Here is a 14931-nt window from a genome sequence, read left to right as displayed (position 1 = left end):
TGCTTCTTCTTGAGCCACTCCTTTGTTGCCTTGGCCGTGTGTTTTGGGTCATTGTCATGCTGGAACCCCCATTCATGACCCATTTTCAATGCCCTGGCTGAGGGAAGAAGGTTCTCACCCAACATTTGATGATACATTGCCCCGTCCATCGTCCCTTTGATGGGGTGCAGTTGTCTTGTTCCCTTAGCAGATAAACCCCCCCCAAAGAAGAATGTTTCCACCACGTTTCACAGTTGGGATGGTGTTCTTGGGGTCATAGGCAGCATTCCTCCTCCTCCAAACATGGTGAGTTGAGTTGATGCCAAAGAGCTCGATTTTGGTCCCATCTGACCACAACACTTCCAACCAGTCCTCCTCTGCATCATTCAGATGTTCAGTGGCAAACTTCAGACGGGCCTGGACATGTGCTTTCTTGAGCAGAGGGACCTTGCGGGCACTGCAGGATTTCAGTCCTTGTCGGCGTAGTGTGTTACCAATTGTTTTCTTGGTGACTGTGGTCCCAGCTGCCTGGAGATCATTGACAAGATCCTCACGTGTAGTTCTGGGATGATTCCTCACTGTTCTCATGATCATTGACACTCCACGAGGTGAGATCTTGCATGGTGCACCAGACCTAGGGAGACTGACACTTGTTTTGTGTTTCTTCCATTTGTGAATGATTGCACCAACTGTTGTCACCTTCTCACCAAGCTGCTTGGCCATAGTTTGGTAGCCCAGTCCAGCCCTGTGTAGGTCTACAATCTTGTCCCTGACATCCTTGGACAGCTCTTTGGTCTTTGCCATGGTGGAGAGTATGGAATCTGATGGTTTGATTGCTCCTGTGGACAGGTGTCTTTTATACAGGTAACACAATGAGATTAGCAGCACTCCCTTTAAGAGACTGCTTCTAATCTCAGCTTGTTACCTGTATGAAAGACACCTGGTAGCCAGAAATCCTGCTGAATGATAGGGGATCAAATCCTTATTTCCCTCATGAACATGCAGATCAGTCATCATTTGTTAGACGCATTTCTGCTGAATTTGTTGTTGTATTCTGTCTCTCAGTGTTACAATACACCCAACATTCCATTGTTAGACCTATCATTTCTTTGTGAGGGGCGAACATTCAACACTCTTTAATGATGTCTCATGCCATTGGAGTTAATGGCGTGCAGGTTGTGCTCTATTAGCTCCTTCCCTGTCCACAAAGGTGTCACCAGAAACCGCTGTCACCTCCATAAGACTTACAGCGGTGGTAGTAAAAGGATTTAAAGAAAAAAATGGGCTTTTGTCTCGGGGAGTGGTATTCGTAGGTAGGTCTTCATCAGGGGCGGACTGACAACTCATGGGGCACCGGCCAATAGGGGATTATGGGGCCTCTGTGTCCTTGCCCAAACTCAAAAAAGCCTATGAAAAAGGTACCAGGGGCATCTCATGGGGCCCCCTACTGACCCCGGGCCCTCGGGAAGTGCCCGAGTTTCCAAATGGTCAGTCCGCCCCTGGTCTTCATTTATTTTGGTGGTTGATTGTATGTGGAAAGATACTTTATTTTTTTTTAGAGGGTAAAACAACCAGCCAGCAACCACCTTTATGTGGTGTCGTTACCCTCAACACCACTCTCTTCTAGCCGTCCTTGCCTACCTGGATCTGACCCGCCTATCCTTACCTTCAACCACCACCTCCTTTAAGTCTTCAAGACAGGGGCGGACTGACAACTCATGGGGCCCCAGAGCAATAGGGGATCATGGGGCCCCTGTGGCCTTGCTCAAACTCAAAAAAGCCTATGAAAAAGGTACCAGGGGCATCTCATGGGGTCCCCTACTGACTCCGGGCCCTCCGGCAGTCCCCGGGTTTCCAAATGGTCAGTCCGCCCCTGCTTCCAGATTACGATGGACTCTTTTCCTCATGTTTCCTGTTATCCATTTTGGTGGCCATTTCTTCTCAAACACCCCACATGGACCTGTTTTTGCATTCCATGTTTTGATGGAATAGTACCATCGTGGCTCTTGTCCTGGGGCAAACAACTGCCCATAATCTCTCTAGACTTGATAACTGACTAAAGTAAAAGTTGATTTCGCCATACTACAAGAAACACATACAACAGAAAGAGAGAATTCTGTAAATTCTTGTTTGTGAGGTCCTTGGATGGTAGAGGGTAGGGGTGGCCATCTTAATACGTAAATGCTGCGTCAATCAACATTGACCTTGCTATATAACTACCTGTAATAAATAAATACATTTTTGCTACTTGTCATTAAATCAATACATATTGACGTAATAAGGAGCAAACTCAAAAGTTCGTTCTTAGTGACTATATGATTTACAATGTTTATGTTCCCAACTCTGCTGTGCAGGCTACTCTTACCCTCAATGTTCTCATCTTCCAAGTCTCTGTGGTTACCTTCACCCTGATCATCACTCAATAGGTATGCCAACCTTACCCCAACACTATCCACACTCTTTCACCCACATCATTCTCATTTGACTCAGCCCTTAACACCCTCACCCAACAAGGGAATGTTGCCACTCTTACCTTCAAGATTCTCATCTTCCAAGTCTCTGTGGTTACCTCCACCCTAAGCATCACTCAATAGGTATGCCACCCTTACCCAGATCTGACACGGCCCTTAACTCGGCTATGGAGGCCTTTTTCCAGAAGGTCATAACATGGGTTGCTCAGGATGCCATTGATTATAGGATAGTGGGTGGTGATATGAATGCAGTAGTTTCCGAGGTTGAAGACACCTCCTTTAAAACATGCCAGCCTTATTTTCTACCCACATCCTCATCTCCACTGGCAATGTTTGAGAAAACCTCTCCTTGTATGATGTCTGGGAATTTTATTTTTACTATGGGGGTTACATGAAAAGGCCCTCAATATTATCTATCTAGGCTCTGTGGCCACCCTTACTCCAATTCACCCTATGACCTCTATTACAAACAACTTCACTTTCATCTGGCAAGGATATGAGGTAGGCCTTAGATTCCTCACCACCGACACCCAACCTTTTGCCACCCTTACCCCACACCTCCACCCACATCTGACATGACCCTCAACCAGGGGCGGACTGACCATTTGGAAACTCGGGCACTGCCCGAGGGCCCGGGGTCAGTAGGGGGCCCAATGAGATGCCCCTGGTACCTTTTTCATAGGCTTTTTTGAGTTTGGGCAAGGACACAGGGGCCCCATGATCCCCTATTGCCCGGGGGGTCAGTAGGGGGCCCCATGAGATGCCCCTGGTACCTTTTTCATAGGCTTTTTTGAGTTTGGGCAAGGACACAGGGGCCCCATGATCCCCTATTGCCCGGGGGCCCCATGTGTTGTCAGTCCGCCCCTGCCCTCAACACCCTCACCTAACAAGGATGGGTTCCCACTCTTAGGCTGGCCATAGATGGGCCGTTTATCTGCCAAATTGTCGGCCGATAAACAAAATATCGGTCATTGCTGCCATGGATGCTGCCACCAGTGCTTACAAAAAATGGCCGTTTTTCTTGGATTTTCCACCATGACCGATAAAAAGAAATGAGAAGATCCGTGAAAATTGGCCGACGGCATTGCCCCACTAACGGTGTGAATATCGGCCGATTTTTCATTTGGACGAAAATTCGGCCGATAAATGGCCCGTCTATGGCCTGCATTACCCTCAACATTCTCATCTTCCAAGGCTCTGTGGCAGGTTCTACCCTGAACACACCCAGTCCAACTGCCTCTACCCCTGGGGGAAATTTACTAAACCTGGAGCACTCAGAATCTGGTGCAGCTGTGCAAGGTAGCCAATCAACTTCAGCTTGTTCAATTAAGCTTTGACAATAAAACCTGGAAGCTGATTGGTTTCTATGCAGAGCTGCACCAGATTTGCACCCTCCAGTTTTAGTAAATCAACCCCTTTTGGTCTACTGTTATGACTATATTCAGGTAGATGACTGATTTTTACTAAGCAACTCAATAGGGAGGAAGCTCAAAGTTCATCTTCAGATAAACGACAATGACGTGGATTGCTCAAGATGCCATTGATAGTAGTGGGGCGGTGATGTGAACACAGTAGTTCCCAAGGTTGTGGACCGACATTTCTTAAAAACACCCACGGCCTTGCCTTCTACTCACATATCCATCATCTCTCCTTGCATTATAGCTGGAGATTTTATTTTTACTATGAGGATTACTTGAAAAGGCCCTCAACACTACTACCTACCTAGGCTTTGTGGCCACCCTTAACCTGAAACCATCCACACCTATGACCACTCTTTCTCGCAACATCACTCTCATCTGATACAGCTCTCAACACCGTCACCTAACAGGAATGTGTTTGCCACTCTTACCCTCGACGTTCTCATCTTCCAAGTCTCTGTGGTTACCTCCACCCTGAGCATCACTCAATAGGTATGCCACCCTTACCCCAACACTATCCACACTCTTTCCCCCACATCTTTCTCATTTGACTCAGCCCTTGACACCCTCACCCAGCAAGGTAATGTTGCTACTCTTACCTTCAAAGTTCTCATCATCCAAGTCTCTGTGATTACCTCCACCCTGAGCATCACTCAATAGGTATGCCACCCTAATGCACATCTGACAGCCCTTAACACCCTCACCCAACAAGCAAGTGTTGCTACTCTTACGTGTTCCTTTCACACCCAGTCAAACTGCCTCTACCTTTAGGCCTACCATTATTACAATACTTAGGTATATATCTAGCTGACTTTTGCAATGGGGTTAAATGGCAAGGCTTCACGCTTCAGCATCCTCACCTACCTAGGCTTGTAGTCACCCCTACCCCAACCTCAGTACTTTTACCTACCTAATCTCTGTTCCCACCCTTACCCCAACACCATTCACACTCTTTCCCCCAACATCATTCTCATCTGACTCGGCCCTCAACACCCTCATCCAACAAAAATGTGTTGGCCACTCTTACCCTCAACGTTCTCATCTTCGAAGTCTCTGTGGTTACCTCTACCCTGAGCATCACTCAATAGGTATGCCACCCTTACCCAGATCTGACACGGCCCTTAACACCCTCACCCAACAAGCAAGTGTTGCTACTCTTAACCTAAACTTTCTCATTTTCCAAGTCTCTGTGGCCACCTCTACCCTGAGCAACACTCATACCTGTTCCTTTCACACAAAGTTAACTGCCTTTACCTTTAGGCCTACCATTATTACAATACTTAGGTATATATCTAGCTGACTTTTGCAATGGGGTTAAATGGCAAGGCTTTGCGCTTCAGCATCCTCACCGACATAGGCTTGTAGTCACCCCTACCCCAACCTCAGCACTTTTGCCTACCTAGGCTCTGCTGCCACCCTTACCCCATCACCATCCATACTTTTTCCCCCAACATCATTCTCATCTGACACGGCCCTCAACACCCTCACCCAACAAAAACATGTTGGCCACTCTTACCCTCAACATTCTCATCTTCCAAGTCTCTGTGGTTACCTCCACCCTGAGCATCCTCAATAGGTATGCCACCCCTGCCCAAATCTGACATGGCCCTTAACACCCTCACCCAACAAGTAAGTGTTGCTACTCTTACCCTCAACATTCTCATTTTCCAAAGCCTCTGTGGTCACCTCTACCCTGAGCAACACTCATACCTGTTCCTTTCACACAAAGTTAACTGCCTTTACCTTTAGGCCTACCATTATTACAATACTCAGGTATATATCTAGCTGACCTTTGCAACGGGGTTAAATGGCAAGGCTTCACGCTTCAGCATCCTCACCTACCTAGGCTTGTAGTCACCCCAACCTCAGTACTTTTACCTACCTAATCTCTGTTGCCACCCTTACCCCAACACCATTCACACTCTTTCCCCCAACATCATTCTCATCTGACTCGGCCCTCAACATCCTCATCCAACAAAAATGTGTTGGCCACTCTTACCCTTAACGTTCTCATCTTCCAAGTCTCTGTGGTTACCTCCACCCTGAGCATCACTCAATAGGTATGCCACCCTTACCCCAACACCATCCACACTCTTTCCCTCATCGTTCTCGTTTGACTCGGTCCTTAACACCCTCACCAAACAAGGAAATGTTGCCACTCTTACCCTCAAGTTTCTCATCTTCCAAGTCTCTGTGGTTACCTCCACCCTGAGCATCACTCAATAGGTATGCCACCCTTACCTAGATCTGACACAGCCCATAACACCCTCACCCAACAAGCAAGTGTTGCTACTCTTACCCTCAACGTTCTCATTTTCCAAGTCTTTGTGGCCACCTCTACCCTGAGCAACACTCATACCTGTTCCTTTCACACAAAGTTAACTGCCTTTACCTTTAGGCCTACCATTATTACAATACTTAGGTGTATATCTAGCTGAATTTTGCAATGGGGTTAAATGGCAAGGCTTTGCGCTTCAGCATCCTCACCTACCTAGGCTTGTAGTCACCCCTACCCCAACCTCAGTACTTTTACCTACCTAGGCTCTGTTGCCACCCTTACCCCATCACCATCCATACTCTTTTCCCCAACATCATTCTCATCTGACACGGCCCTCAACACCCTCACCCAACAAAAACATGTTGGCCACTCTTACCCTCAACGTTCTCATCTTCCAAGTCTCCGTGGTTACCTCCACCCTGAGCATCACTTAATAAGTATGCCACCCTTACCCCAACACAAATGTTGCCACTCTTACCCTCAAGGTTCTCATCTTCCAAGTCTCTGTGGTTACCTCCACCCTGAGCATCACTCAGTATGTATGCCACCCTTACCCAGATCTGACACGGCCCATAACACCCTCACCCAACAAGCAAGTGTTGCTACTCTTACCCTCAACATTCTCATTTTCCAAGACTTTGTGGCCACCTCTACCCCGAGCAACACTCATACCTGTTCCTTTCACACAAAGTTAACTGCCTTTACCTTTAGGCCTACCGTTATTACAATACTTAGGTATATATCTAGCTGACTTTTGCAATGGGGTTAAATGGCAAGGCTTCACGCTTCAGCATCCTCACCTACCTAGGCTTGTAGTCACCCCTACCCCAACCTCAGTACTTTTACCTACCTAGTCTCTGTTGCCAACCCCTTACCCCATTCTCATCTGACACGGCCTTCAACACCCTCATCCAACAAAAATGTGTTAGCCACTCTTACCCTCAAGGTTCTCATCTTCCAAGTCTCTGTGGTTACCTCCACCCTGAGCATCACTCAATAGATATGCCACCCTTACCCAGATCTGACACGGCCTTTAACACCCTCACCCAACAAGTAAGTGTTGTTACTCTTACCCTCAACGTTCTCATTTTCCAAGCCTCTATGGCCACCTCTACCCTGAGCATCACTCTTACCTGTTCCTTTCACATGCAGTTAACTGCCTGTACCTTTACGCCTACCATTATGACTATATTCCGGTATATAACAAACTGACTTTTACAATGGGGTTAAAAGGCTAGGCTTCAACATCCTCGCCTACCTAGGATTGCAGCCACCCCTACCCCAAAACCACCCACCTCCATGACCACTCTTACCATCAAAACATCCAACATGTGGCAATGACCTCACAGCTCTCACCTGCAAAGTCTGTGTGGCACCCTTATCCTCCACAACCCCCAGACCTGTTCCCAGCCTTATCCTCCACCCAATCCTCACCTGGAGCCTCTGGGTCCAAGCTTAAAGTTTACACCTCCCACATTTGAAAATGTCCTCAGCACCATCACCAGCCAAGGCTCTTGGCAAGCGGGTAAAGCCCTAAAAGCTGATGACTTTACAGCTGAATTCTCTAAGACCCTACAAGATCACAGTGCAACCACATTATGGGCAGCATAAAGCCATATCTGGGGGAAGGTGGCTACCTACCAGCTGGAAATGAGGCCTATGTCTAATTTTTACAAGCGCCTTCTGGTATTGGCAATTTGAACTACACTGAGAGGAGTACTGAAATAGGGTCCTATGATGTTTTTAAAAAGCTACTGTATGTAGAACACCCTACTGGATCCTCCCACCAGCCGTGATCTGCCTGCATTGCATAAAGAAGCACAGAGACCCAGTGATGACATGACTGGATCTAATATAAGGCATGTAATGAACATAGAAAGGTTTTTGGTTGTCACCAGGGACAAGAAGTGAAGAGAAATCTCTCTAATGGAGCTTCAGATAGAAGAAAAACACAGCAGGGTTTCTAATCTTTCCTTATGCTATCCAAAACTAAAAATATACATTTTTTGCTGGACATACACTTTAAGCCATGATTGGCATTAAAAATTGGTGACAGCAGATATATATAGATAACATATATAGATGATGTATATTTACCTTTGTCCCACAGAAAATATAGCACCTTCCTTATAATTCCAGAATTGTTCCACAGCCGCAATATAGAACGTCCTTGTGATCCCATCACTTGAGTGAAGGAAAGTCAACAGCTGAAGAAGAACCAGGGGCCCCATTGAGGATCCTTTTAATCCTGAAGGTCTCCTTACGTTCGCTTAATAAGTTGATACCATTCAAGAAAATTTTTCTGAAAAGGAAGGAAATCCCACATCAGGAAACCAAGGGTGTGGCGTGTGCTGCACTGCCCTTTGATGCCGATTGCTAATAAGGAAAATTGGCACTGGCGTAACACAAAAAGTGACGCGGCTATTGAGGTCCGGGCTTAAATATAGATAGCTGAGAAAACAATTCAATGATGGATGAACCTCTGATGACAAATGTCTTCAATAGGTAGTCCCAGCCTGCACCCCCTCTTTACAGAAAAATGCACACATTTTGCATCCCTGGTGCCCAACCTGTGGTCCAAGAGCCACACTCACTTAGCATGTCTCCAGTCTCCAACATCTCCTATAGCATGTCCCAGTCTCCAACTCCTATAGCATATCCTAGTCTCCAACAGATCCTAGAACATATTCCCAATCTGCAACAACTCCTATAACTTGTCCCCTGTCTCCAACATGTCCTATGGCATGTCCCCTGTCTCCAACATGTCCTATGGCATGTCCCCAGTCTCCAACATCTCCTATAACATATCCCCAGTCTGCAACAACTCCTATAACTTGTTCCCAGTCTGCAATAACTCCTATAGCACGTCCCCAGTCTCCAACAACTCCTATAGCATGTCCCCAGTCTCCAACAACTCCTATGGTATATTCCCAGTCTCCAACATCTCCTATAAAATGGCCTCAGTCTACAACTCTTACGGGGAGTCCATAGTCTCCAACAATTCCTATAGCATGTCCCCAGTCTCCAACAACTCTTTTAGCATGTCCCCAGTCTCCATCATCTCCTATAACATATCCCCAGTCTGCAACAACTCCTATAACATATCCCCAGTCTGCAACAACTCCTATAACTTGTTCCCAGTCTGCAATAACTCCTATAGCACGTCCCCAGTCTCTAACATCATCTATAGCATGTCCCCAGTCTCCAACAACTCCTATAGCATGTCCCCAGTCTCCAACAACTCCTATAGCATGTCCCCAGTCTCCAACAACTCCTATAGCATGTCCCCAGTCTCCAACAACTCCTATAGCATGTCCCCAGTCTCCAACAACTCCTATAGCATGTCCCCAGTCTCCAACAACTCCTATGGTATATTCCCAGTCTCCAACATCTCCTATAAAATGGCCTCAGTCTACAACTCTTACGGGGAGTCCATAGTCTCCAACAATTCCTATAGCATGTCCCCAGTCTCCAACAACTCTTTTAGCATGTCCCCAGTCTCCAACATCTCCTATAAAATGGCCTCAGTCTCCAACAACTCCTATAGCATGTCCCCGGTCTCCAACATCTCCTATAGCATGTCCCTAGTCTCCAACAACTCCTATAGAATGTCTCCAACAACTCATATAGAATGTCTCCAGTCTCCAACAACTCCTATAGAATGTATCCAGTTTCCAACAACTCCTATAGCATGTCCCCAGTCTCCAACAACTCCTATAGCATGTCCCCAGTCTCCCAACAACTCTTATAGCATGTCCCCAGTTTCCCAACAACTCTTATAGCATGTCCCCAGTCCACAACAACTTCTATAGCGTGTCCCCAGTCTCCAACAACTCCTATAGCATGTCCCCAGTCTCCCAACAACTCCTATGGCATATCTCCAGTCTCTGACAACTCCTATAGCATGTCCCCAGTCTCTTATGGCATGCCTCCAGGCTCAGACCATCGCCTGTAGCAGGCATCCAGTCTCCAACAACTCCTATAGCATGTCCCCAGTCGTCAACAACTCCTATAGCATGTCCTCAGTCTCCAACAACTCATATATCATGTCCCCAGTCTTCAACAACTCCTATAGCATGTCCCCAGTCGTCAACAACTCCTATAGCATGTCCTCAGTCTCCAACATCTCCTATAGCATGTCCCCAGTCTTCAACAACTTATATAGCATGTCCCCAGTCTCCAATACCTGCTATGGTATAACCAGTTTAAACAACTCCTGTAGCATATATAAACTGTGCAACTAAAATAAATGCAAACAAAAACCATAACCAAAAACATACGAAATAAAAGAAACAAAATACAACTAACATAACAATAGCGATGGCAAAAGTCCACACGTGCTGCAATAGTTCATACAATTCTATTCAGACAGATCCAATGGGTGATGTGAGTCCCGCACCAAATAAGTCTCCACCACCATACAGAGACAGCGAAAGGCTTACCAAAAAATATATCACTCAAGTTATACGGAAGTCATATAATGCACAATATGGTTGTGGCCAATGTTACACAAGGCTCCAGGCTCCCATCCACTAGATTGCCACCCGGGAGGAAACCTCACTTGATGCAATCACCTCCGGTCATCTCACAATGCATGTTAGAAAAAGAAAAGGAACAAAACGCTCCACATAGTGTGAAACCCAACAAACGTTTTTTTATTAAAACAACTCAGAACATCTCCCTTTGGATCTGTTTGATTGAAGTGTCATTTTATGGACTATTGCATCAAGTGTGGACTTTTGGAATCTCTATTATTTTGTATGTTTTTGGTTATGGTTTAGGTTTGCATTCATTTTATAGCACAGCCCAGCTGACATATGAATGTTGGTGCTATGTTAAATATCTCATACCATGCTAGCAGCATCCGATTTTATAATATGTATCGGTTTCTTTCAAATGGATCGTCTCCGATAGCATGCCTCCAGTCTCCAACAAGACCTATAGCATGTCCCCAGTCTCCAACAACTTCTATAGCATGTCCCCAGTCTCCAACAAGACCTATAGCATGTCCCCAGTCTCCAACAAGACCTATAGCATGTCCCCAGTCTCCAACAACTTCTATAGCATGTCCCCAGTCTCCAACATGTCCTATAGCATGTCCCCAGTCTCCAACAACTTCTATAGCATGTCCCCAGTCTCCAACAAGACCTATAGCATGTCCCCAGTCTCCAACATGTCCTATAGCATGTCCCCAGTCTCCAACAACTTCTATAGCATGTCCCCAGTCTCCAACAACTCCTATAGTATGTCCCTAGTCTCCAACAACTTCTATGGCATGTCCCCAGTCTCCAATAACTACTTTAGCATGTCCTCAGTCTCCAACAACTCCTATAGAATGTTCCCAGTCTCCAACATCTCCAATAGCATGTCTCCAGTCTCCAACATCTCCAATAGCATGTCCCCAGTCTTCAACTCCTATAGCATGTCCCCCGTCTCCAACAACTCCTATAGCATGCCCCCAGTCTCCAATAACTCCTATAGAATGTCTTGTTTCCAACTCCTATAGCATGCCCCCAGTCTCCAACATCTCCTATAGCATGTCCCCAGTCTCCAACAACTCCTATAGCTTCTCCCCAGTCTCCAATAACTCCTATAGAATGTCTCCAATTTCCAACTCCTATAGCATGTCCTCAGCCTCCAACAACTCCTATAGCATGTCCCCAGTCTCCAACAACTCCTATAGCATGTCCCCAGTCTCCAACAACTTCTATGGCATGTCCCCAGTCTCCAATAACTACTTTAGCATGTCCCTAGTCTCCAACAACTCCTATAGCATGTCCCCAGTCTCCAACAACTTCTGTGGCATGTCCCCAGTCTCCAATAACTACTTTAGCATGTCCCCAGTCTCCAACAACTCCTATAGAATGTTCCCAGTCTCCAACATCTCCAATAGCATGTCTCCAGTTTCCAACATCTCCAATAGCATGTCCCCAGTCTCCAACAACTTCTATAGCATATCCCCAGTCTCCAGCAACTCCTATAGCATGTCCCCAGTCTCCAACATCTCCTATAGCATGCCCCCAGTCTCCAACATCTCCTATAGCATGCCCCCAGTCTCCAACATCTCCTATAGCATGCCCCCAGTCTCCAACATCTCCTATAGCATGCCCCCAGTCTCCAATAACTCCTATAGAATGTCTCCAATTTCCAACTCCTTTAGCATGTCCCCAGTCTCCAACAACTTCTATGGCATGTCCGCAGTCTCCAACAACTCCTATAGCATGTCCCCAGTCTCCAATAACTCCTATAGAATGTTCCCAGTCTCCAACATCTTCTATGGCATGTCCCCAGTCTCCAACAACTTCTATAGCATATCCCCAGTCTCCAATAACTCCTATAGCATGTCCCCAGTCTCCAGCAACTCCTATTTTATTTATTTCAGGTACTTATATAGTGCTGTCAATTTACGCAGCGCTTTACATATATATTGTACATTCACATCAGTCCCTAACCCTCAAGGGGGGTACAATCTAAGGTCCCTAACTCACATTCATACATACACATACTAGGGCCAATTTAGACAGAATCCAATTAACCTACCAGCATGTCTTTGGAGGTGGGAGGAAACCGGAGCACCCAGAGGAAACCCACGCAAGCACAGGGAGAACATGCAAACTCCATGCAGGAGGTGCCATGGTCGGGAATCAAACCCATGACCCAATTACTGCAAGGCAGACGTGCTAGCCACTAAGCCACTGTGCCATCCTATAGCATGTCCCTAGAAAATTTGACGCAGGAGGAGTACTGTGATCTCTGTAAAAGGTTACATACAGATGGAATTCTTGCACTGACACTGCACTGAGCACCTAAAATGAAAAATATACAATATCTGATAGATCTGACTTCATGGATTTAAAGGGGTCTTATGTACACAACCAGAAAACTCTCTCTAAGGAATACTGAATAAAAAGGGGTTTGTGAAAAGAAAAACTGAACCCCCCCCTCTATTTGTTTGGGGTAACCTATGTGCAACAACATTAGGATCCCCCAGTTTTGGCCAAATGCCAAACAAAAACACCCCGGGGGTGCAGCAGAGTCAGCATTGTTATCGGAATAATGGCACCACCAAGGGGTCTACTTGTAAAGGTTTTCACCCAACACACATTCACACAACATTCACACGATTAAAACCTTTATTTTGTAATTAAGATTCTCCATCTCTATCTTTACTTGTTGCTGTAAAACCAAAATGATAAAATATCTTAATACTACACCCTGTTCCAAATTATTATGCAAATTCTATTTAAGTGTCACAAAGATGCAATATTTTGTTTTTCAGTGTAACTCATGGATGGCATTGTGTGTCAGGGCTCTTTTGATCACTGAAAACAATCTGGGACACCTGTGATAATTAGATTGGCCGGTGAGCCCAATTGAAGGAAAAACTACTAAAGGAGGGTGTTCCACATTATTAAGCAGAGCACCATTTTCAAGCAATATGGGGAAGAAAAAGGATCTCTCTGCTGCTGAAAAGAGTGAAATAGTTCGATGCCTTGGACGAGGTATGAAAACATTCGATATTTCGCGAAAACTTAAGCGTGATCATCGCACTATGAAGAGATTTGTGGCTGATTCAGAGCACAGACGGGTTGGTGCAGATAAAGGCACATTGAGGAAGATTTCTGCCAGATCCATGCATCGGATCAAGAGAGCAGCTGCTAAAATACCATCACATAGCAGCAAACAGATATTTGAAGCTGCTGGTGCCTCTGGAGTCCCACGGACATCAAGGTGTAGAGTCCTCCAGAGTCTTGCAACTGTACATAAACCTTCTATTCGGCCACCACTAACCAATGCTCACAAGCAGAAACATCTGCATTGGGCAGAAAAATACATGAAGACTAATTTTCAAACAGTCCTGTTCACTGATGAGTGCCGTGCAACCCTGGATGGTCCAGATGGATGGAGTAGTGGATGGTTGGTGGACGGCCACCCTGTTCCAACAAGGCTGCGACGTCAGCAAGGCGGTGGTGGAGTCATGTTTTGGGCCAGAATCATGGGAACAGAGCTGGTTGGCCCCTTTAGAGCCCCCGAAGGTGCAAAGATGACCTCTGCAAAGTATGTGGAGTTTATGACTGACCACTTTCTTCGCTGGTACAGAAGGAAGAACTATGCTTTCCGTAATAAAATCATCTTCATGCATGACAATGCACCATCTTATGCTGCAAAGAATACCTCTGCATCAATGGCTGCTATGGGGAGAAAAGGAGAGAAGGTCATGGTGTGGCCTCCATCCTCCCCTGACCTCAATCCTATGGAGAACCTTTGGAGCATCCTCAAGCAAAAGATCTATGAGGGTGGGAGGCAGTTTACATCCAAACAGCAGCTCTGGGAGGCTATTCTGACATCTTGCAAACAAATTCAAGCAGAAACTGTCCAAAAACTCCCAAGTTCAATGGATGCAAGACTTGTGATCTGCTATCAGATAAGGGCTCCTATGTTACAATGTAACGTGACCGCTTCAAATGTTTACAAAGTTACAATGTTGGGAAAAGTTTGATTGAAATAGCTTTTGATTTCAGTAAATCTGCTGCAAACACAACAAATGACAATTTTCAGTTCTTTACAACCTATAAAGTGTTTGGAAACTTCCTGTGCGGAATAATCCGGAACACAAATCCTGTTATCATTAGGAGGTTTGTTCAATAAAATGTGAATTGTACTCTTCTAGTTGTCACCTGAGAATTATGCCGACTGTTATTTACATCAATTATTCAGGGAAATGAGAAAAATATCATTTGCAGAATAATTTGGAACTGCTGAAAAGAGGTTTCCTATCTCTCCA

At 45.8% G+C, this 14931-nt stretch overlaps 1 protein-coding gene across 1 annotated transcript in view; it reads right to left on the bottom strand.

Moving 5' to 3' along the window:
- LOC149457051 (coagulation factor VIII-like) overlaps positions 1-8438 on the bottom strand; it is a 114675-nt gene extending 106237 nt beyond the window's left edge. Inside the window, exon 1 of the mRNA XM_089684135.1 lies at positions 8244-8438. Within this exon, the coding sequence (XP_089540261.1) occupies positions 8244-8377 (134 nt within the window). The 5' untranslated portion in view covers positions 8378-8438. The remainder of the gene's footprint in view (positions 1-8243) is intronic.
- Positions 8439-14931: the final 6493 nt, after the last annotated feature.

Source organism: Staurois parvus, unplaced genomic scaffold (assembly GCF_062004578.1).
Source record: "Staurois parvus isolate SC_StPar_1 unplaced genomic scaffold, SC_StPar_1.0 ptg000337l, whole genome shotgun sequence".
NCBI classification, from domain to species: Eukaryota; Metazoa; Chordata; class Amphibia; order Anura; family Ranidae; genus Staurois; species Staurois parvus.
The sequence above is the reverse complement of the archived record's forward strand: the minus strand, read 5'-3'. Positions and strand labels throughout refer to the sequence as shown.